This window comes from Eretmochelys imbricata, chromosome 7 (assembly GCF_965152235.1).
Source record: "Eretmochelys imbricata isolate rEreImb1 chromosome 7, rEreImb1.hap1, whole genome shotgun sequence".
Taxonomy (NCBI): domain Eukaryota; kingdom Metazoa; phylum Chordata; order Testudines; family Cheloniidae; genus Eretmochelys; species Eretmochelys imbricata.
Window position 1 is genome coordinate 91,650,106 of NC_135578.1, and position 23,017 is coordinate 91,673,122.

Sequence of the window (23,017 nt, forward strand, 5' to 3'; positions counted from 1 at the left end):
GAGCAGCCGTTACAGACGGTACTCCCACTCCTCCACGCCGGGTTCACGGTCCCAAGCCCAGCATGGCTCGCGACGCTGTCACTCGTTCCCATCCTGGAATAGCGGTAGATCGTATGCCAGCCCAGCCTCCCTTCGGAGTCGACAGTTGGTGAGTCTGCTCTGATGGTGCCACAGCAGGTGCAGTGGCACCAGGGTCCCTGGCCAGTGCCCTGGTACTAATGGGTCCCATGGGCCCCAACGCAGCCCTCGGTGGTGGCTCTCTCAGTGGCCGGAGCCTTGGAAAGACTGTCAGCCTCCCCCTATCAGCCCCCCAGGAAAGGGTCAGCAGAGCGCGCCTCCCAGTTCCACTCTCAGAAGGGGACCAAGTGTTGGCACCTGCAGCACTGGTGGGGATACAGAGTACCGCATCCCCATCCTCATCCTCTCCAGATGAGGCAATCACAGCACCTCCTCCCACTGTTCCTCAGGAGGACACAAAAGCCCACCACGAACTTTTGAAAAGGGCAGCATCAAGCCTCAACCTACAAGCTCAGGGGTGGAGGAACCCTCAGACTCCCTCTTCGATGTCCTCTCCAGCTACAGCGCCAACCAGGGCGGCTCTCCCCCTCCACGAAGGGGTGGCAAAGATCTCAAATGCCCTGTGGCAGACCCCAGCTTCCTTGCCCCCCATCTCTAAGAGGGCAGAACGAAAGTATTTTTTGCCCGCCAAGGGGCACGAGTATCTGTATACCCATCCTGCCCCCAACTCTCTAGTGGTCGAGGCGGTCAACCATAAGGAGCGTCAGGGCCAATCCGCTCCTACCTCTAAGAATAAGGACTCAAGGAGACTAGACTTACTCAGTAGAAAGATTTATTCCCTCTCAAGCTTCCAATTGAGGGTGGCAAACCACCAAGCCCTGCTGGGCAGATATGACTTTAACTTGGGGGGCTCAATACCAAAGTCTGCGGACTCCCTTCAGGAGCGTGATAAGAAGGAGTTTAAGCTCTGGTTGAGGAGGGCACAGCTGCCACCAGAGCGGCACTTCAGGCAGCCTTGGACGCGGCAGATGCGGCTGCAAGATCTATGGCCTCTGCAGTATCCATGAGAAGAGTGCCGTGGCTCCTGTTGTTGGGTTTGTCCAGAGAGGCACAGAGCTCCTTGCAGGACCTCCCATTCAACAGGAAAGCCCTGTTCACAGAAAAAGCAGACGTGAAGTTACACGGTCTCAAGGACTACCGCGTGACATTAAAAACTTTTGGTCTCTATGTCCCGGCCCCAGCCAGGGCCAAGTTCAAGCTGCAGGAAGCCCCCAGTCAGGCCACCCACTCCAGATACGAGCCCCCTTTATAAAAAAATCAAGGAACTATAAAAAGCACCCACAGCGGCAATCTCAGCTGGGACCCTCCAAGCACTGGAAGGATTACCAAGGGAGGTGGTGGAATCTCCATCTTTGAGGTTTCTAAGGCCGGGCTTGACAAAGCTCTGGCTGGGATGATTTAGTTGGGGATTGGTCCTGCTTTGAGCAGGGGGTTGGACTAGATGAGCTCCTGAGGTCTCTTCCAATCCTAGTCTTTTATGGTTCTATGATTAGCCAAAGTTATGTACACTGGTGTAGATCAAAACACAAATGTTTATCCCATAATACCATTCCAAAAGCCTTTTTTTAGAAACTTTGTTATTTTTATAAGTAAAAGAGAGTTTATTTCAGGAATATGCAGGTATCCAGTTGGTGGGTTGATATTTCTTTGTTTTACTATTAGGTTTGTCTGTCTTGTCCTAAAAAATGTAACCGGGTGTCCTCTCTACAATATGCAAAGATTGTCAATTTAACGTCAGCCTAACCTTGGAGAGCCTTCTCCCTGGCTAAGAAAAGATTTATACCTAACTCTTTAAATTTTTGATTACTTAATGCAGGAAATTGAAGAAAAGTATAGAACTGATAGAAAGAAATGGGTGGAAGAAAAAATGGGGCTTATAACTCAAGCAAAAGAAGCTGAGAATCACCGAAACAGAGAGATGAGAAAATTTGCTGAAGATAGAGAACGTCACGTAAAGCAACAAACAGAAGTGGTGAGTAATAGACCATCTGTTCTAATTCCCATGATGTTTTAAACAGGTTTCATAGAAGTTTAAAGGGCTTGATCCTGCAGAGTGCTTCCTGTGAGGTATCCTAACTCTTTTAAGTTGAGGGTATTTGGACCTTCAGAGGACTTCTTTTTTTCTTCTTTTGTCATTTTACAGGAAAGTCAGGATCAGAGGTGCTCAGTTTGTAGTGTTCTCTATCATACACTTACCATAACTATTAAGAAACATCTTAGGCATAACAGCAAATGAATCTGTTGGTTCCTCCGATGTTATTACCTCCCCAGTTACATATCGGTGAACAAGGAACACAAAGACTCAAAGTCGCTCCTCTTGAGTTAAGTCTCAAAAGGAGACCTTACGTGAAAATGTACTGATTCCTCAACAGAGCTGAGGAGAACTCCCATTTAGGAAACAACTTTTCTAAAATAAAATCAGTTATAAAGGGCATGGGGGGAGAGACTGTGGAAGGTTGAAGAGAAGCTAATTTTTCAGCCCAGATTTGTAGCAAAATCTATTATAATTGATTTAAAATACAGTTTGTAATAGTGTGTATGGGGGGGAGAACATGACTGTTTTCCCATCCATACCACTTTCACAGCAGGGCTGTGGTACCCATTGTATAAATAAGATCTAGTGATAAGGCTGATACTATTCCACAACGTGGGTGGCCGCTTAGGCTAGCCACCTGACTATGTACTTAGGGGTTCGGGTGCAATTGTAGCCAGGCAGCAGCCCAGGCTGCCATGGACGCACCTGCTATTTTGAGATGCTAGCTTGAGCAGAGTTGGGAATTGCATCTCCTAGCTCAACTGTAGATGAACCCTTAGTTTACTCTTCAAATTTATGTTGGCTAGCTTGTAAAATACTCATGAGAAACAGTCAGGTTAGTTACATCAATAGTTGGAGGGACTTTTTTTACTGAAATTCTGCTCTTGAAAAGAGAATGTGGGAACAAGATTTATTATTTAAAACCTCTTTTGTTTTTATACACTGTCAAATGAAACTAAATTACTTGTTTCCGTTTGTGAAATAGAATACTTACGTAGGCTTAATTTCCTAGATTAATAGGGTCTTTCTTTTTGAGCGTAAATATAATAGTTAATCATTTGAAACCACGTACTTGGGACAGTTCAAATTGAAGGTGTTTCAGGGCTTTTCTAATCACTTTCCATTTTCGTTTAGGAGAAGCTTACTGCACAGCTGGCAGAAAAGGATAATGACCTGCAAAAGTGGCGTAAAGAAAGAGATCAGTTAGTCGCAGCTTTGGAAGTACAGCTCAGTGCTTTGGTTTCTAGCAACATTAAAAAAGATAAAGAAATAGAGGAACTGAAACATACCACATTAATGGGTTCAGGAAAGGTCTGCCTAGTTCTCCTTCTGTTCATTTTGATTTGTTATCTATTAGTTCTGTATAGCATTATCATATTGTTGCAGTCTTGATTTCAGAGCTGTGTTGGCTTCAAATATTGTCAACATTTCAGTGTTTAAGAGCAAATTTAAAAAATAAAACCAGCCCCATAGCTTGCTTTGGAAATGAACTGGCATTAGTGGTCGGTGAACTTCCAAAGGTTCAGTGGTTCAGAAAAGCATTTGTAGTTTATTTGAACTCTGTGATCAAGAAACTGGATTGGAAATCTCCAACAGGCTTTCTTATGAAACTTCTAGTATTTTCTTGGACTACTCACCCTGAAAATTCCATGAGAAATAGCCTTTGTTGGCTTTTCATTTCCATCTCTGGTCCAGGCCAATACCAGGAGGCACAGTGGCATGACAAGGGGAAAAAAAAAAAGCAAAAAACAAACGAAAGAGTTAACCCAACTTTCAAATTAAACTCAAAAGAAAAATTCCAAACATTTGTTATTTCCTTTGCTTTCTCAACTTTCTGTTTTGGACAGTGTCAGAAACGGAACAAATTCTGTTACAATGCATTTGTAAGTCTTAAACATGAAAAGTGGGAACTAAATTAGTTGACATTTGATGGCTGTTTGGTGATTTATTAAATCAATTGATGGGAGTCTCAGTCTAGTTTCTTGAGGTATTCATGTCACAAACCACCAAGACAATTATCACCTTTATTGGCAGTCCTGCCAGAGAGGTTATGAATGAAGGGGTATGGGGACTGAACTCATTATACCTCTATTAGGACTGAACTGCATAGGCAGAATAGCATGAGGAAGATTAGGCTGCTTCTTCCCACGCTGTATGTGTTTTCTGGTACTGTGACAGTTCTCAAGTGCCCAGGACTGAATCACCTTGTTAACCACTCCTGTCTCCAGCTTGAGGAAGACTTGCTTGTGCTTAACTGGGTGTCTGTTCCCCAACACACCTCCAATCTGTTAGCCACCCAAACAGTTTCCTCTGAGCTATGCCAGCCCTTACTTTGACTTGCAGGTTAACAATAGGTGCACCTCAGTTCCCGAGCTCCTTTGAAGCATCCCCTCACAGTGTTCATCCCTTTATCCGCTGAACACTCACAGTGCTACCAGGTCTGCTGTTCCCAAAGGAACAGGGTATTCACCAGCTTGTTTGATTCAATTCAGGATCAGCTCCTTATAACACAGAGTTGCATTTGTAGTTAAAACAATCATAAGTTTCTTGATTTTTTGATAATATTTAACAGATACTGAGGAAGGATAATGGAAATGGAAGGGGACATATAAAACAAAATCAACACTTGCTTTCTGGAGACTAAACGAGCCCCCTTATAAAAAATCAAGGAACTATAAACAGCACCTTAATTTAACAGCTAACCTCCTGTCTAAAGCAGTCTTATCTTGCCCAAAGCCTTTTTGCAGCACTTCCAACCAAGGCTGGTTGTGATACTGTTTCATGAATGTAATCACACAGCCCGACTACTTCCTAGGTGCAGGATAACAGAGTGCTTTCCTTGCCGCCGCACCTCCCCCTCCCCCCACTGTAGTCCAGTAAACGTTTGAAGTGTACTCCTAGAAAACACTCTTTTCCCCATGCTGTTTTTCTCTTCCTGATGATTCTTACAATCCTTAATCTGTGTCAAACTGTCTAGAGCGGCTCACAAGAGTGAGTGCTAACCGCAGGGTAGACTGTCAAGAAACAGGGCACAAACCCTAAACTGATTGTATATTCTATAATTAGTTTTCACCGACCAAGTGAGAAGTGTGAACTCCTAAAGGACTATAATAGCCTCAGCGTGAAGTCAGTCCTCTTTGGCACTCTGATCTATCTTGCCACCCAGGCAAGCCTTCCTTTGTGGTAGATTGTCTCTTATGCCAAAAAAGACAGTAGTATTCCGGTTACGCCCAGTACCAAATTTCTAAGTACAAATTCTTTTACTTCATAAATTCTCCCACTAAAATCAAAGACACTCTCTAGCCAATAAAATATCAACTTCTCCACTTATGAAAACCCAATCTCTGTAAATGCCTATTAGAAAAGTTAGGCTTCAGAATTTACCTAGATAGTTAACTAATAGAAGCTCTATACTCAAGAGCTGAGGAGACCAAATTCCCCCTCTAGCAGCTTCTGTAGGTCTGTGTGAATGGAATTCCAACTCAAGTACCTCTGTTGATCTGAACTCTAGCAGTATGTTGCAGAGAGAGGCATGGTCCTACAGATAACTAGGTTCCAAAGCATACAGGATTTATAGGATAAAACCAGTACTTTAAATTCCACCTGGAAATTTACTGGACAAGTGTGCAACTTGCAGAGAATTAGTGTTGCATGACAACCTTGGGATTATGGACCCTCATCTGGAAAATATCTCTGAGCTCACATCCTGTGCTATACAGTTTTTCAGCATCTGAGTGTATTCCCTTTTAGTTTACTTTGACACCTCTATCAATGACATGGCTATAAAAGACCAGACCAGTGGTCCATCTAGTCCAGTATTCTCTCTTTGATGATGGGCAGCACCGGCTGCTTCAGAAGAATGTGCAAGAAATGCACTAGTGGGAATTTCAGAATAACTTGGCCACAGGGGAAGTTTCCTCTTACATCCATGTAACGGGTTTAGCAACCACCCAAGAGCCCACTTGTGGCCTGGGGTGCCTCTGCAGTGCTCTGCTAATAATTTCTCCCTCAAAAAGCTCCTTATACGGACTCCATCCACTTTTTCTAAGGTCAAAATACCACTCCAGATCTGGACCACCTGGGTAGCTAAAGAAGTGTAGTTCAGCAGGGATTCTCTGTTGGTCTTGTTGATACATTTTGGTATCCAGACAGAACTCAACCAATACATTTTTCGTTCATTGATCTGGTCAAATTTCTGGTGTGAAGGAAAGCGGTCAACTCTTTGTGTCAGAGAATGCCTCACATGTTTATACAGTGTGCAGCAAAATGGTGTCTGGGCCTCAAGGTACCACAATAATACAAATAATTTATTGTAATCACAAAATATCTTTGCTACCCTAGAGTTTCTCCAGGATGGCTGGCTGGAATCCTACAACCAGGCATCTTTAGAAAAGTGGATTACATCCCTAGCAGCTTTCTTTTATGCAGGCACATTGGACTTCCCAACTGAGTGCCCTCGGGTACCAAGATTCATCAGAACTCCCAAATTAGATAAACCTGGGGTCAGCTTTTATAGTTGCCATTACTTCTAAAAGACAAATTTTGAAATTAGTTCCTCAGTCTGTACAAGAACCACTCTATCTTAAGGAAAAGGTTATTCTGATAGCTCCAGAAACCTTTGGCCCGGGGCAAGTTCTTGTTCTCACACTTCATAGGAAATAGTTCGCTCATCATTTTTGTTCCAATCTTGAACACCCCTTTGGAAGATTGTAGCATAAGAAGGTATTCCTCGAGCTCTAAAGATGATATATCTCAGGCATGCAGCGTACATATGCCAATTGTACCCTTTTCATGATTACATCCAAAATACCTTAGAATTTCAAGGTTGCTGCAGGCAAAATGGTAAAATCCTGCACCAGTTGGCACACTACGCATCTGGGAAACCATTCACTGAGGGAATCAAGGTTCCCTCCAGTGGCACTGTGGGAAGAAAGTGTCTGAGCCTCACCTGAGGGAAACTTGCAAAGTAGATTTCCATACCTCTGCAGAGGCATCTGTTGGTACAAAGGTGCTACTGGTTTGTTCCCAAATAATTCCTCAAGTTACAAAGCTTTCACTTTATATTGTGGAAACTTCATGTTCCTTCCTATTTCTGCCTACCATAACAACAATAGTTTAAATTCTGCTTTATCCTTCTACTCACTAACCCTCTCTTCTTCTGTGCATTGCTGCTTGCTACTGCCCATTTGGTGTAAATGAGGAGTGAAGCTGGGCAGCAGAATAAGAAATTTCTTACCTGATTATTTTCTTTTTGTTAGCAGCTTCTAGTTCATTGAACCCAATCTGGTAATTTGGTAAATGATTGTTACACAACTTGTAAAAATAATAATAATTTTTTTTCTCTGAAGGGAGACGCACACATACAGTTGCTCTAAGGTTAGTTTCAGAAATTTCAAGTTCTTGTCTTATTGCTATTAATTGGTTGCTCCCGTGAATCTGTACCTTTGGAAGAACTTCTCTGGTGGCCTGAGCTGAAGAGCAGGACTCAGTCCTAGACCTTCCAGCAACAACATAAAACCACCTCCAAATTCCCCAGGTGGCAGTCCATTAGCCATTTGTTATGAATGAGGAGAGAAGCTGCTAACAGAAAATTATCAGGTCTGAATATTTTCATGGTATAGTAATAGTGAAATGTTTCTTACAAAAATAAGTAGCTTTGGAGATTAACTGCATGGGTCTTTTGAAATGGTTTAATATTGTCTTCCTGCACAAACATTCATGAACTTAAACGTATTGAGCTTTTATATTGGAACACATAGGTAGCTCAAACATAATTCTAAAGCTTACACTCTAACATTGTTGTCACTCATTCTAAATCTTTTACAGTTTAAGGAAAAACAGAGAGAGAATAATCCTATAGCTGGACAAAGTATCCCAATAAGTTGCAATGAAGTTAAAGACAATCTATTATCACAATGTCCAAGCAGTGTGTCTTCATTAGATGAAACTGAGGTTGGTATATAACTTTCTTTTAGGTGATATGTGGTGATAAAGCTTTTGTCTAATAGACACAATAAAGCTAAAGAAATTATCTGTATAATGTTTTAAAATAGCAGTTCTCAAACTGTAGTCCACAGGCCTCTTCCTGGTGGCTTGCGGAGAACTGACAGGTCACTTGGTGCTGGTTCTTTGTTTCTAGCTGCTTCAGGGGTAACCAAGCTTTTCACTAATGCCTGTGGCTGTACTGACAAAAGCAATAAGAGCCATGCTAAAGGGAGGGAGAGATTGGTGGTGGGCAGTCTCCTGGATCTGCCACAGACTTGGTGAATCCCATTACCCCTTTGCATGTTTATAAAAGAAGTATAATACCTACACTTCATGGGATCTAATTAAGGACCGACTGTGTTTGCAAAATGAGTGAGTCTTAGATGAGACTTTTTTTTTTTTTTTTTAAGGCACTTTAAATGGGCTACACTTAAGGCAAGTTTGATACGCCTTCTTCAGATCCTGTGCAGGTTTATAAGATGGACAAAAGTCCCAACTCTCATTTAACTTGACCTTTTAAACTGCCAACTCTTTACTAACATGACATCTACATAATGAGTGATATCATTATAGATCCACCCCTAGTTTTGGAAATGAGAAGGTGCAGGGATTCTTACTAGACTACTGTTCCTGGATGTGTGCTCCATCTTCTATATCAGCTGTAAGTTAGGAACCCTAGTGGGAACTGTTAGAAAGAAGGAGTTTTAACTTTCTTCCTTCTTTTCCTCAACCTCTGAGCTTTCTTGTTGCTGGAGGGCAGCAAGGTCTCAGTGCCCTACACCTCTACCATCTTTGCTAATATAGAAGTGTGGAAGGGTCTGCTACTCTATCCCTTCTCTAGCCTGTTTTCAGCTTGTCCTCTCCCTGAATAGCTCCTGTCCTTGGCTAATTTCCAACTGGCAGTAGAGTGAAACTGATGTGATTCTAATGAGCTTTGCTGCTGCGCACAGGATACTGAGCAGCAGCAGCACAAACTTTCCAATCATGTTACTTGCTCTCTATTGTTGCTTTGGAAAGCAGTAAGCAGCTATAAAGCAAAGCTGGAGTTGTCTGTATCCCCGAGGAGATGACTCAGTAAGAAAGCACTGCACTGGGTTCACATTTGGAAACTTATATTCGCAATCATGAAGGCTAGAAACTTACTTTTTTTGTTTTTCTTTAAAAAAAAAAAAAAAAAGAGGCTTACATTTTACAACAGTTGAAGATGTAGGCTCCCTCACATGCCATGGCAAGTTTCCCAAATGCCAATAGCCACTGAGTGTGTGTGGACCTTTTCTAGGGCTATGTTAACTTTTTATTTTTCATATCACAAAGTTATTTTAAAGCTTGTTTGACAATATTTTTGTTCTCTTTAATTCACCCCATGTGTCTGCAGGACCATTCAGACATTGTTCTGGACTCTTCTGAAGTATCTACAGAAAACGGGAAAGGTAGCAGGTTTCCTAAACCTGAGATGGAGATTCAGTTCACACCTCTGCATCCCAATAAAATGGAAGTGAAACACCAGGGCAGTGCCTTACCAGTGACTGTTAAAATGCCCAAGACAAGAAGGAAAAGGAAGAGTAATGAGCTAGATGAGGTAAGTCTTACACTGAACACGAGCTTTTTAAAATTTACAGTACACAATTAGATCTATTACTGTGATCAGTTTTTGTGTACCTTACTATACTGGCAGTGGAATCCTATCTTAAAATTGAAACACATTGTCCCTTGTGTATCTGATTTGTATTAGAGCCAGCTAAAAATATTCCTAATGGTATGTTTTGATATATTTAGACCAAAACATGACTTTAAATGCATGTAACATGATGTTAAAAGTCTTTGTGTACCATATAACTCATATTAGCTATGCTGAGGCAGTTGAGGGTGGGATTTCGGTGGGGAAGTACAGTGGTGATTTAAAACTGTGTATGATACACACGACTTGTGATTAAATGTGTGCTAAGGAGAGGTGCTACTGCTTTGGATTGTTTTTTTGTTTGTAGTTCCTAAACTGTGGCTTTAAAAATATGTAAAGGGTATCTAGTGCTCTGGATGAGCATCCTTTGTGGTGGCTTATCTTTTAGGGTGAAACAAAAAATAAAAATGTTCTCCAGCTATGTAGATCAGCTACACAAAAATATCCTTTATTTTGTATAAGTATTTGACTCTGTCTTCATTTACTTAAGACCTGGGAGTGGTGGCTGACCGGGCTTTCATTTCCTGAAACCATCCTGCCTTTTTCCTTTTCTACTTTAGTCAGAAGCAATTGTAAATAATGACCAATTGAAAGAGTCAGTCTGTTAAAGCTAGTGCCAGATTGTAATATGAGAGCCAGGCCACACACCCCCCTGGGGCAACATCATGGTACCTGTCAGCCAGTGGCAGCCCTCTCTTGTGAGTTTGATGTAGGTCTATCTCAGCACTTCTAAAGAGTACTGGGATTGGCTGGTGGGCAGGAGGGGCTGTGGGTGGAAACAGGCTTTTTCCTGAAAAAGGGGAAAACTTTGTGCTTCATAAGAACCTTTCATCCAAGAATCTCAAAATGCTTGTTTCAGCACACTGAGAAATAGGTAAGGAAAGTAGAGGCTTCAGTTCAGTGACCTTGGAAATGGTATTAAAAATCACAATTTCTATATTTTGTTGTTTTCAAAACCTAAGTGCAAAAAGTAACTGTTGAAGACTGTGTAACCCAACATTGAACTGGAATTCTGCATTATAAAGTATTTTGGGAAAGAGAATATCCACAATTGTCAATTAAAATGACTTCCATTTCTTCAACCAATTTTCTTCAAGAGCAATATGCTTTCAAGCTGCTGGACAAGCAGATGTAGAAATAAGCATACTTCTGAAGGCCTTGGTCAGGTATTGAACCTATTTGTCTGGTATAGATGAGCAGGTTTCATCTAACATAGAGTTGCTGTAGATGAGTACTTTAGAGATCCTTTTATACCAAAATAGTCCCTCTTCATACCCCTTAGTGTTTAGATAAGTCACAATAACATTACAACACCACTGAACTAAAATTCGTTCCTTCTAGGACTATTTTCTTATCTGAATTTTATTGTTACCTATTTTTTTTAGTCTGGACAATTTTCTATTCTAATATACTTCCAATTTTTTTCTAAATTGGACACTGACCAAATAGGAAAACATTTTAAAAAAAAAAAGTCAGTCTTCAACAAACCTGAATATCCAAGTTAAAAGTACTGAATTATTTTGTTTTTATTTTTCTGAAACTTCCAAACCATGATTTTACAGACACAGGGTTGAAATTAGTGGATAAATGTCAGGCATAGCTGGTGGTAACACATTTTCAGACTAGAGGAAGAGAAGGAAAAAACTCCTTAGATACCTAAAAAGTACATATATGAGAGTTGGTTTTAGTTGAGACTTTTAACAGGTTTAACATTTCAAATTAACAGTTTAACACAGGCTTCCATGTTTTTAATTCAGCAACTTCGTTCTTCACCTTATTTAGCTCTTCATTCCCTGCACAATTAGGTTTGCTTGGCAGCCCATGTACCTGAAATCACTCCTATGTGTTCTGTCTTTCTAAAAGAACCCAGCCACGAGTAAGTGTTATCAAAATCCCATGCCAGGATTTTCAACTAATATATTTGATTATATCTTTTGGTTGGTCTGTCAGTGTGCAATCTTGCTTTACACAGATCTTGAAAGAAAAGTTTATTATACATGGAAGTGACATCACATCCCAAAATAGAAGATGCCTTACACTGACAGCTCAACAATGGTAAAATGCTACCAACCTGAATTTACATCAGGAAGCTAAATTTACATTCATTTATTGAGTGACTTCAAACTTCAGTTTTAAGAAATTTGACAAAAGAACACCCGTATAGATGAAATGGTGGAGAAGAAAAATAGCAAATGTCAGAATGGGATAACTACCATTATTTCCAGTTGCCTTTAATTCAGAAGATTTAAACTTTGATTTAGGTGTGAATAAGTACCGTATCTCTATTATGTACCACTCAGGAAATGCTGGCTAGTAGCTCATCAATATCTGACTATAGCAATTCAGATGTTGGCTGCTTCTTTAATACGCATAACACTGCTACTTCTCCCAGAAGAAATTTTGTAAGCTGAGATGCAAACTGCAGTTGAAGTTTAGCATATACTTCATTTTCTCAGGAACTTGTCAAGAGCGAAAACAAGAAAAATGCCACACCTACTGCTGATGTTAGTTCACCTGTAAAGTCCAGTTCTGCTAAAATCAGCAAGAAGAAAATGGTTTGTTTTATTCTGTTCTTCAAGTTGGTTCGGACATTTTATGTGAATATAGATATATGCAAATGATTAAGAGGCTTTGAAAAGGAACGTTTTACTAAACAGTATTTCTGCTTTATGTATATACTTGTCTGGCATCTCCACACCATCTTATGGTGCCATCCCATCAGATTCTGCAAGTGAGTCAAAGATGGTAAATCTGTATTAGGCAGGGAGATCTTTAAGGAATACCTCTGTTTCACAGCTTCTCTCCTCATTCATTACTCATGGGCTAATACTCCTCACCTGTGGAACTTGGAGGTGGTCCACTGTTGTTGCCTGAGGCTCCAGGGATAGGCTCTGCCTTTCAGCTCAGGCCTCTCCAAATTTTCTGCCTCCAATGGTGGCACAAGTTGGTGGTTCAGTTTCTCCTAGTCACTTTGTTTTAAAACCTTTATTTTTATTCATTTTTGTGCAGTTGTGACTTTAATCTTCCTCCTCCTCCTTCCCTCAATTGGGTAAATAGCAGCATAATGTTTTCAAACACCTGGATCTGCAACTGGAGCACCAACTTTTCAGACTCCTCTGCCCCCACTGAGGCATGGCAGAGCTGTCCTGCAAACATCTGGCTTAAATCTAAGCAGTGCTCCTGACATGAGGCAGCCCTTACAGGCTTTACAGAGAGTGAATTTGCCCTGCCTGTGGCAGTCAGCTGACACACATCCCTGAGTACCTCTGATAATTTTTGTGATTCTATCATTTTTTTCTATTTATAAAATGAGTTTCTCTCCACTGTTGTGCTAAGAACTCTCACAGACAGAGGAAAATGGTTGGCTAGATTAGTAATGATAGTTGTAATGCAGTATCATGTACAGGCCCAAATCACGTCAAGCTAGGAGCATTTGAGGTAGGTGCTGTGCAAAGGCATAGTTATACACGATCACACCTAGTCCTGGATTTGTGTAGACCAACCTTTGTGTCTAGGTAGCAAGAACCCCAAGATCCCCATGGACCCAAAGGTGTGCCTAAATGGATCCTATGGAAGAATCAGGCCCTAAATTAAGTCAAGAAACAACAAATGGGCAAATGGGAATGTTCTGTCCAGAGGAAACCCTGAAACTAACTAGACACAATGCTGCCTAATACCCAATAACAGTAAAATTGCAGAAAAATACCTTCCCTGAATCTTTTAGTCATAATAGAGCAGGTAAAAAAAATTCCAGACAACTGTGATTTTTTTTTTAAGTTGTGCCGTACAATTATTTAATGTTGCTGAGTGCTATTAAACTGCCACCATTTCCCACCATATATCAGGATGAAACAATCCATGTATGTCCCAATAATTGTTTGGAAGGTACTTTGAAATCCTCTGAAGTGCAACAAAATTGTGTGGTGTTAAAGCTCTCCTAGAGTAAGTTTCAATATGCACACAATACATGGAGTGAAATCCTGGCCCCTTTGAAGTCAATGGGAATTTTGCCACTGATTTCAGTGAGGCCAAGACTCCTGTTTTTTATAATGTTATTTATATCTTGGTGGATTTTTGTGTTGCAAAACATTGTTTTGTTAAACTCTGTTGCAGCCTGAATATTCAGATTGACTTTGCTATGCATATTAGTACGTACACAAATGTCCTTAGCCCTCAAAGAAGGGAACAGAGTTAGGTATAAATTAATAACTGCAGTCCATATGTAATGTTAAAAAGTAAAAATGAGCCATCTGATTATCAAACTTAATTTGTGGACTAAAAGATAAGTGAAATTGTGGTTCTCTACTTAAAATATTAACTAGTATTTCTGTTTAGATGGCCACTACACAATCATTTAGAAAGGAATACCCCTTAAGAAAACAAGTATCAACTTCAAGTACAAAGTCAACTCAGAAAAAAGATGGAACCCTACAAAAGCTTGGAGATTTCTTTCAAAGTTCTCCTACAATTATTCACTCCAAAGGTTTGTATAGTGCAAACTAGAAGACCTCTCTTTTTCTGTGATTCCTATTAGAAAATGTAGAAAGGGGACAAGTGGCTAAAGTAATATATTGGCTTGCAAATGTGGCATAGTAAATGCTTCACAAATGCAATGTATGGCTATTTGTTCTGCAGCCCAGGTTCTTCCACAATTCCGGACATCTGGGCCACTCTCCTCTCTGCAGCTCGCAAAGGTTGATCAACATTTTGGCACATGGTCTGGCCACGCCCCCTCTGCTCCTGCTTGCTGCCAAGTTTCTCTGCTGCCGCAGCAGTAGACAGTGGCAATTTCTTTTGCTCCTGCCCTTACTACTTCTAATTTAACTTTTCTGCCCAGATATTTGGGCAGTGGGGAATAGTTGTTCTACCTCCTTCTACTCCCTGGGTCAGTTAACCCTTCAGGGGTTTAACCCTCCCCGAGCCTCTGCTGCAGTGTCTCCCTTCTGGCTCCTCCGCCCCTCACAGGCATGGCAGAGCAGGCAAGAAAGTACTGCATTAAATCCTAGCGGTGCTCTATATGGAGGAACCTTCCCAGGCTTGGCAGAAGCCAAACTGTGCCCAGTCTGCACTCAGCCTTCTGTCCCTAACTCCGCTAGGTCCCAGGGCTGTGAGGCAGGCAGGCAGGTGGAGTCCCCTACACACCGAGGCAGCCGCTAGTCCAACTGGGGGAAAATGGGCCAGGAACACTAGTGCAGAGGAAGGAGAGGCTCCAGATCCAGAAGCAAAGAGGACCCTGACCATCATCTCAGGAAGTAAGTCCACGGGGACCCCTACAGAATAAAGAGGGGAGGCTTTTTGGGCCACAACTCCCTCTCCTCCCACCTCAAGTCTTAAAGAGGGTCCTGAGCATTCTGGGGAAAGAAACAGGTCTTCTAATCAACCTCCCTCCCAAGTCAGCCAGGACAGCTTGGATAACGAATTCCCACCCCCCTCCCAGGAGAGGAGGATTCTGAGACAGACCTCTCAAGGGGGCTTCAGGCCCTAAAGAAAGTAAGCCACAAGAGGCCTCACCAAAGCCACAGAGACCTTTTGCATTCCCAAAGCATGCAAATAAGATTACCCCAAAAAACAAACAAACAAAAACCTAAAAATGGAAAGCAAAAACCCAAATAATCTGGAGATACGAGTCCTTTGACGACGACGACGACTCCTCCTCTACTGAGGAAGACAAGTTACCTGGCTCTGAAACTTGAACAGGCTTCTTTAAGCCTCAGTGTAAATTTCTCCCCTCAAAATCCTTCCCTGAGGCTGCAATATCCCTTCACTCCTCCTTCGAAGAACCAGCCTGATAAGGGCAAGCCTATTAACAAGAGCAATCTCAGGCTCTATAAAATTCAAGAACCAAAGAGCTCTATTGCTGAGACACCAAAGGTTGATGCTCCTGTAGTATCCCTCACCAAGGACATGGTTATTCCCTCCGAAGGGGAGTTCTACCCTAAGGAACCCATGGATAGAAAGATGGAGCCCACTCTCAAAAAGGGCTCTGAAGCCACCTTCACCACCTTCCTGAGTGTCCCTAGCAGCAACCTGCTTTGCAGAAGCTTCTCATTTCTGACTGGAAGCTCTCAAAGCCTTAAGGTGATTTCTGTCCTTAACTTTGGCTCCACTTTAAAGAAAGTCTCTCTAGCAACAACAGCATTTGTAGCTGAAGCCTCAGTGGATGCAATGAGGTTCTCAGCCTGAGCCCGAGCCCTGGCTTCTACCATGGCTTCTACCTCATTAGCCAGGTACCCCTTATGGCTTCGACCTTGGAGTGTGGATATTCACTCTAAGCGGCTCCCAAGATTGGCCAAGTTTACAGGCTCCCTCCTTTAGGAAGAAAGCTGTGATATAGTGGTGTTTAACAATGCAGAAAATCCAGACAATCTCTCCCCTCCCCACTAAGCGCCCTTGGGAGACACTATAGACCGGCCTTCAAACAGAGGCGCTCCTTCACTTGTCAGCACAGAAGTGCCAGCAAAGGGGTAACAGATTCCCAAAGGGACAACAGTGGAATCACAGTCTAAGGGGAAAGTCCAGATGAACGTCAGCCACACACAAATCCACTTGGACAGATCACATAAGCTTCCTCCCAGAGCTGAAGCTAAGGGGCAGGATTTCCCATATCCTAGCGGAATGGTTTTCATACACCACTGGCAAGTAAGTCAGGGAAATAGTGAGCCAGGGATACTCCATCAAGCTGCAGGCTCTGCTCCATCTTTTCCTTCTTGCAGTCACCCAGCTTCAACGACCCTGTAAAACACAATCTGATCCACAACAAAATATATCCGCTTCTGGATATGGGAGCTATAGTGTTCCCTCAGAAGAACTCTACTCCCTCAGAAGAAGGTTCTACTCCATCTTCTTCATTGTACAGAAGTACAGGGGGTGGGGAGGTGTCAGAGCCATTCTCAACCTCAGAAGTCTCAAGTGGAGGAACAAAATAAAGTTTCAGATGGAGACCCTGGCTGTGGTTTCATCCTTCCCCCAGGAGCACTTCTTGGCTTCAGTAGATCTGACTCATATCTCCATATCCCCATCAGACTGTGCCACCACAGGTTTCTGAGGTTCGCCTCCAGCAGGAAACATAATCAGTAGCGAGTACAGGTCAAGTAGGAGTGTTTGTCCCCCAGGGTTTTTAAAAAGGTGGGGGTGGCAATAGCGAGACTCAGGTTGCAGGGAATTCAACAGTACCCTCGATGACTACATGATCTGAGCTCCATCACAGTCAGCAGCGCACAGGATTTTTCCAGGAGCATGTCTTTGTCAGTGCCAACAGAAGTTCTCTGGTTCCATCCAGGAATTCATTTTCTTGCTCCCGAGTTGCAGGAGACCTACTATAGCACTATTCCTCCAACTGCTATGACTCCTGGTGTCGTGCATAGGGATCACTCCATGGGCACAATCACACATTAGTATGAATGCTTGAAAACTTCTAAAGATGTGGGACCACACCCAGAACATCAAGTACAGGTTCTAACACAGATGTTCAACTCCTTATAATGTTGGTTGCCCTATAACAGGTACTGCAAAAGCATGCCCATCTGTCTTCCAGATCCTTTAGTCCTTGGAACCAATGCCAGCCTGGAGGGCTAGGGAACTCATTTGGAGATCCAGGGCATTTAGAGTGAGGAGGAAAAGGCTCACAACATAAAGCTCATAGAGCTGAGAGTAATTAAGCTAATTCTGCAAAAGTTCCAGCCCACCTTAACGGGGAACCATTACCTGATTCAATCAGACAATATGACTACAGTCACCTATTTAAACAACCAAGGAGGAACAAGGAGTCCAGCATTACACGCAGAAGCAATGGAAATTAATGGGGTGGGTGGAACAGTCCTCCTTTCCCTCAGAGTGATCCACATCAAAGAAACCTTAACCAAAAGGCAGACTGGCTCTGCCAGCCCAGGATTAACAACTCCTAATGGTGCCTACATCAGGAGGCTTTCAGTTTTGTTGTTCAGCTGTTGGGCCTCCCCAACATGTTCGCAAAATTGTATGAGATGCAAAGAGGCCAAAATACTTCACAAGGGAGGCAGGCCCCAGATCCATGGGAACAGATGCCTTACCACACAGTTGGCCATGGGGCATACTTTACACATTTTCACTCTTTTCCACTACTGGGAAAGGAGGTCCAAATACTAAAACAAGAACAGGCAATGATAATACTGATAACTCCTCATTGGTCAAAGATTTTGGTTCTCAGACCTGTTGGAGCTGAAACTTAACCTTCTGTGCAGATGTCCTCTTCTTCATCCAAACTCAAAATGGCTTCAACTAATAGCCTGGCTATTAAGAGGGAAGCACAAGAAGGTCTCAGTCTGTCCACCAGTGTCATTAAAATATTGCTTTAGTCTAGGACAGTAGCCGCACTAAAAGCGTACTCTTCTCTCTGGTCTAGATTCAACAACTGGTGCCAAGAGCACAATGCAAATCCCAGAAATCCAGGAATGCCAACCATTCTGGACGTTCTCCAAGAAGGCATAGACAGAGGCCTTCAGCCCAGGACCATTGCGCATCAGATGTCTGCTCTTTGTAGTGTGTTTTATTTGCAGGATCCTCTGACTCCCTGGCAAACAGTCCACAGGTAACCAGATTCCTTCAAGCAAAGTAGCCAGATCTACACTGGGATCTTCTGCTAGCTTTTGAGGGACCGGAAAAGCCATCCCTTCAAGCTTCTAACTTCAGTGTAGGCCTTTAATTTATCCACTAAAGCTGGTTTCTTAGTAGCTGTCCTGTCTGCCAGGCGAGTATTGGAGATGGCAGCAGTATCTATACAAAAACCTTACACATGTTCCATGAGTACAAGTGGTGCTTTTGACACCAGAATCCTTTCTTCCTAAGGTAAATTCCTCCATCCAGACTTCTCAAGAAGTTGTGCTTCCATTGTTCTGTCCAAAACCACAATATCCAACTGAAAAAGGCATGGCACACCTTAGGTGTCAGAAGAATGTCAAAAGTCTATCTGAAGTATACAGAATCTATGAGAAAATCGGGCTCCCTATTTGTGTCTTTCAATCTGAAATGCAAGGGACTCAGAGTCTAAGTCCTGTTGTGGGAAGCCTACAAATCACCAGAGGCTTCTGTCCTAGCAAGGATCAAGGCACAAGATCACAAGGCACAAGATCCTTAACACCCTCAAGAGCAGAACAAGCAAGTGTGTCACTTCAGAAATTTGAAAGCTGCCACTTGGTCTCCAGCATTAAGAACTACAAGGTGGACCTTCTGTCTTCTACAGAGGCCTCCTTTGGCAGGAAAGTGCTGCAGGTGGTGGCCCAGAAATAATACAGACTCTTGAACAAGCTGACAAAAAGAGGAGTATTTCTTTCCTACCAACTTTTGTTTCATAATCCTCCCTACATCTCTTCACCGCTTGCTACTCTCCAAACATCCAGAAGTGTGGGAGATGCTGGCGAGCAAAATAAAAAAATTCTTCTAGATGATTTTCCATTCTGCTAGCAGCATGTCCCACAATATTCCCCACCCTGGACGGCTCGTGAGTCAAGGTTGAGATATGGAAGGGTTACCATATGTTCATCATCTTTGGTCTAATGTACATAGTTGTTTTATCTCTGGAATATTTGTTAATGTTCTGCAAATTTTATAGTTTGGGAGTAACTCGTCTGGCAGCAAACAGAAGCAGAGAAGGCATGGCCTGACCATGCAGTGCCAAAATTCTGATCTGCCTTTGTAAATTGCAGAGAAAGGAGAGCAGCCCAGACATCCAGAATTGTGGGAGACGCTGCTTGCAGAAAGGAAACTTTTGGTAGGAAATTTTTCTGTTCTCTTGAGCATACTTTATCAGTCTATTCTAAGTTTGGCTGTGTTGGACGTAAATGGAAAGCACAACTATTGTTTTGTTTTAGCTTTTCTAATTTAAAAATAGAATTACTGCCCAGTAAAACATCATAAGATGAATAAAATATTTGCCATTTTTTATTGTTGTTTCTATAGTAGTTTGGTCAACGCCTATTTTATTAGGCACCGTACAAACAAAAACGACAGTCTCTGCCCCAGGGAGTTCTCAATCTAAGATTCAGTAAAGATGTAACAGGTAAACAATAGGGTGGGAGTGCAAGATTATAACTAGGCTTGGAAGAATTAGATTTTTATCGATAAATGTCAGTAAACATTGATTTCACTGTACACATGCAAACAGACAAAATATTTCTTTTGCTAATAATCTAAATTTACAGATAGACAAAATAAGAAAAATGCAGTTTGAGAACTTAGAGTTTGATTTTAAGGATATTTACTATTATATTTTGATGTGTGATCTTGACAACTTGTGTTCGAACAGTTATAAACTTTTAACTTTTTGTACTCTGTCTAATGTCATTAAATTATTGCCTGAGTCCCCTAAGGGAATAATTTTTGTTTAAAAAAAAAAAGCTTTAAAATGGATATCAGTCTAAATTGGAAAAAAAAATAATTCTACATGTGCATAAATTTGTCAAAACAATAAGTCACTATTTTTAATTAAGTTTATAATAGGGCATGATTCTGATCTTTATTTCACCTTGATAGGTAAGAGTAATTTCAAGGAAGTCAGTGGGATTGCTGTACAATTGATAGCAGAATCAAACTCCAAATCTGTCCCTTCCTAGGAAGTAAAAAAAAAAATTCTTAATATGGCTTAATTTATTTGGCACACGCAGGTTTGCTGTGATCCATATTTTCTAAATCTCTTTTCAAAATCAAATGTGTCTGGATAGTAAATCAAGGTTTTATTCAAACTATTTCCTCTTTAAAAAACCTTTTCAGCTGTGATTAGAGGGGTATATTTTAGCTTTTTAAATATTCCCTTGATTCCTTCTAATTAATGCTCTTTTTGTTTAAAAATAATAAAATATTGATTAAAATAAAATCTCTTGCAGCAAAGAAGCTGATTGCAACAATAAGCTCCCCCAAATCTACAGAAGTGGAAACTCACAAAGCAAAGGAGCAAAAGCCGAAACGAACCAAGCGAAAGCTGTACTCAACTGACATTTCCTTTCCTTTAGACATTCCTGGTGACGTGGTAAGTGACATATTTTCCACACATGCTGCAGTGAGATAAGTTAACGGCTTTCAGAAAGCTGATTTAAAGGGACACTGTCAACCTGAGATCTATTCAATTTACAAAAATGAGTTAAAAATTTTGACGTACTTCAGTTCCTCCCTGACTCCACTTTGCCAATCTTCATGGTTTTACAACTGCATCTTCTTTTTTCTCCTCTTTTCTCTCCTCTCTTTGCAGTTGTTTGCAAGACCTGTATAAATGGGAGAAGCTGAGTTGCTCTAGAGGGAATATAGTGAAAGTGCTGCCAAATGTACAAACTGACCCATTCCTTTCTCTAATCATAATCATTTTGGTGGGGGCATCACAAATGTTTTCAGATATTATAGTTAACAAGAAGTGATTTTTTTTTTCAGTTGACTGCATCTATTTAAATGTAAAAGGAAAATGATAAATGGAAATGGATACCTATATAACTAATTAATGAATAAGGAAAATACTTGATTTAAAACCTGAGGATGAGATTCTGTGCTGCATCGCTAAGAGTTGTAGCACAGAAGTGGCAACCAAGGGAAGTGGGGAGACTGTCTTAAACCACCTGTTGTGTTGTCCTGATCCTGAGCTACCCCAGGGCTGGAGAGTCTCCTGGTGTAACTTAGCTTACACAGGACTACAGGCCTGTCCAACCTATGGAAGTCTCCTGTAGCTGCCCTATGATTTGGAGCTATACCTAGAAGCTCCACTGCCTTGCATGCTGGGATACCACACTGACACATCCCTCCTAGTGCAGTCCCTGACATGTCCCATATGCCAGAGCTTGCAAGAGGGTCTTTGGAGGATAGCCTTATGGCTCTCTGCAGTTCTTGCACTGGAGGAATACTCCACCAGCTAGAAGCAGAGCTTTTAAGAACCCTTTATTCTGCTCTGGTCCTTTTTCCCATTGTGAAGGGGCCAGAGCAGGGAATGAGGATCTCAATCTTATGCCTCAATCCTACAAATTCCTATGCAAATGAGTAATCCCATTAATTCTAGTGAGAGCAGTCTGAATGGGGGAGGCACAGAAACCAGACTGCATAGGATCCAAGTTGCTGGACAAGCCAGGGAAGGTCAAGGGAAGATTAAACTTTTATTTTTGTTTTGTTTTACATGTTGTATGCAGTGGTGGTGTAGCCAAGTCAGTCCCAGGATATTAGAGAGACAAGGTGGTTGGTAATACTTCACTCACCTCATCTCACTTTTGTTTTTACTTCTTTACTTTTTATTTTGATGAGTTAGTGCTAGAAGTTTAGGACTGGAAATTGTTTCCAATCAGAATGGTTTCACAATTTATTCTCCCATTAATTTCTATGCAAACATAGTCTGACACATCCTAGTCCTTGCTAGGATTTTTTTTTTTTCCCCATGAAATTTATGTGGAGCTCTGTACACTGACCTAAGGCTACTATGGATCCTTTTTTAAAAAATTCAGTAGCAATATTGTGCAATTTATTATGCATCTAGCTTAGGGGGACACTAGAAAAGTGGTGGGTGTTTTATGCAGCTAACTGCATGAACACAGCCATCTGCATACAGATATCTAGAATCATCTATAGAGTGACATTGACATGATTCCATATTAAACATTTATCTGAGGAAAAGCAAAAATAACTTTCAAAATGTCTTTTTTTTAGATTGCTATGGACCAAAAGGAAAAGGAAAGTGATCATCTAATCATCAAGCGACGACTGCGGTCAAAAACAGCAAGATAAATGGTCATGTAGAAGCATGTTTATATAATTCTTAATCAGGTCATATTTCTATTGTATTATTTTCAGTTGATTGTATATAGTTAAAACTGTAGATCCTTTATTATACTCCCATTGCCGCTGTATAGTTTTTCCTTTGTTTAAACCTTCAGAAGTACTGTATAAAATTGTGAATCCATTAAAGCTGAAATGTAGTTTAAAACGTTTTTATATCTGTGATTTATTTTAAAATTTGATGTCTTTTTAAAAGAGTTCAGGAATGCCACTCTTAAGTGAGCATAAGAACAGCCACACTGGGTCAGACCAGTGGTCCATCCAGCCCAATATCCTGTCTTATGACAGTCACCAATGCCAGGTGCTGCAGAGGGAATGAACAGGCAGTCATCAAGTAATCCTTCCCCAATCACCCATTCCCAGCTTCTAACAAACAGAGGCTAGGGACACTTCAGAGCATGCTTTTGCATCCCTGCCCATACTGGCTAATAGCCATTGATGGACCCATCCTCCATGAACTTATC

At 41.5% G+C, this 23,017-nt stretch overlaps 1 protein-coding gene across 1 annotated transcript in view; it reads left to right on the plus strand.

The window, feature by feature from the left end:
* Positions 1-22,639, plus strand: part of KIF20B (kinesin family member 20B) — a 68,735-nt gene extending 46,096 nt beyond the window's left edge. Inside the window, exons 25-32 of the mRNA XM_077822741.1 lie at positions 1,895-2,050; positions 3,248-3,424; positions 7,940-8,065; positions 9,474-9,677; positions 12,233-12,331; positions 14,112-14,259; positions 20,633-20,775; positions 22,425-22,639. Of these exons, the coding sequence (XP_077678867.1) occupies positions 1,895-2,050; positions 3,248-3,424; positions 7,940-8,065; positions 9,474-9,677; positions 12,233-12,331; positions 14,112-14,259; positions 20,633-20,775; positions 22,425-22,502 (1,131 nt within the window). The 3' untranslated portion in view covers positions 22,503-22,639. The remainder of the gene's footprint in view (positions 1-1,894; positions 2,051-3,247; positions 3,425-7,939; positions 8,066-9,473; positions 9,678-12,232; positions 12,332-14,111; positions 14,260-20,632; positions 20,776-22,424) is intronic.
* Positions 22,640-23,017: the final 378 nt, after the last annotated feature.